Below are 220 nucleotides of genomic sequence, written 5' to 3'. Positions count from 1 at the left end.
TGTCGCCTTCGGGAGGCTGGAGGTGCTGGGGAAGGGGGCGAGGGAGCCATAGGAGCCCATCATGTCCGCCGCGATGATCACCCCCCCGTCGAACTTCGCTCCCAGCACCGAGGTGCCCGTCACCATCGGGCTCCTGAGGACCCAGACGTCAGCGCTGCCCCGGACTCCCCAGGTCCTTCGCCCTCCACCAGGCCCCAGCCCTCCCCAGCCCCCCTTCTTC

At 70.0% G+C, this 220-nt stretch overlaps 1 protein-coding gene across 1 annotated transcript in view; it reads right to left on the bottom strand.

Annotated features, from left to right (window-relative positions):
- Positions 1-129, bottom strand: part of PSMB4 (proteasome (prosome, macropain) subunit, beta type, 4) — a 1,841-nt gene extending 1,712 nt beyond the window's left edge. The window contains exon 1 of the mRNA XM_010285608.1: positions 7-129. Coding sequence (XP_010283910.1) covers positions 7-126 — 120 coding nt within the window. The 5' untranslated portion in view covers positions 127-129. The remainder of the gene's footprint in view (positions 1-6) is intronic.
- Positions 130-220: the final 91 nt, after the last annotated feature.

This window comes from Phaethon lepturus, unplaced genomic scaffold (assembly GCF_000687285.1).
Source record: "Phaethon lepturus isolate BGI_N335 unplaced genomic scaffold, ASM68728v1 scaffold40564, whole genome shotgun sequence".
Classification (NCBI taxonomy): domain Eukaryota; kingdom Metazoa; phylum Chordata; class Aves; order Phaethontiformes; family Phaethontidae; genus Phaethon; species Phaethon lepturus.
Note: the sequence above shows the minus strand (reverse complement) of the source record. Positions and strands in the feature narration are given on the sequence as shown.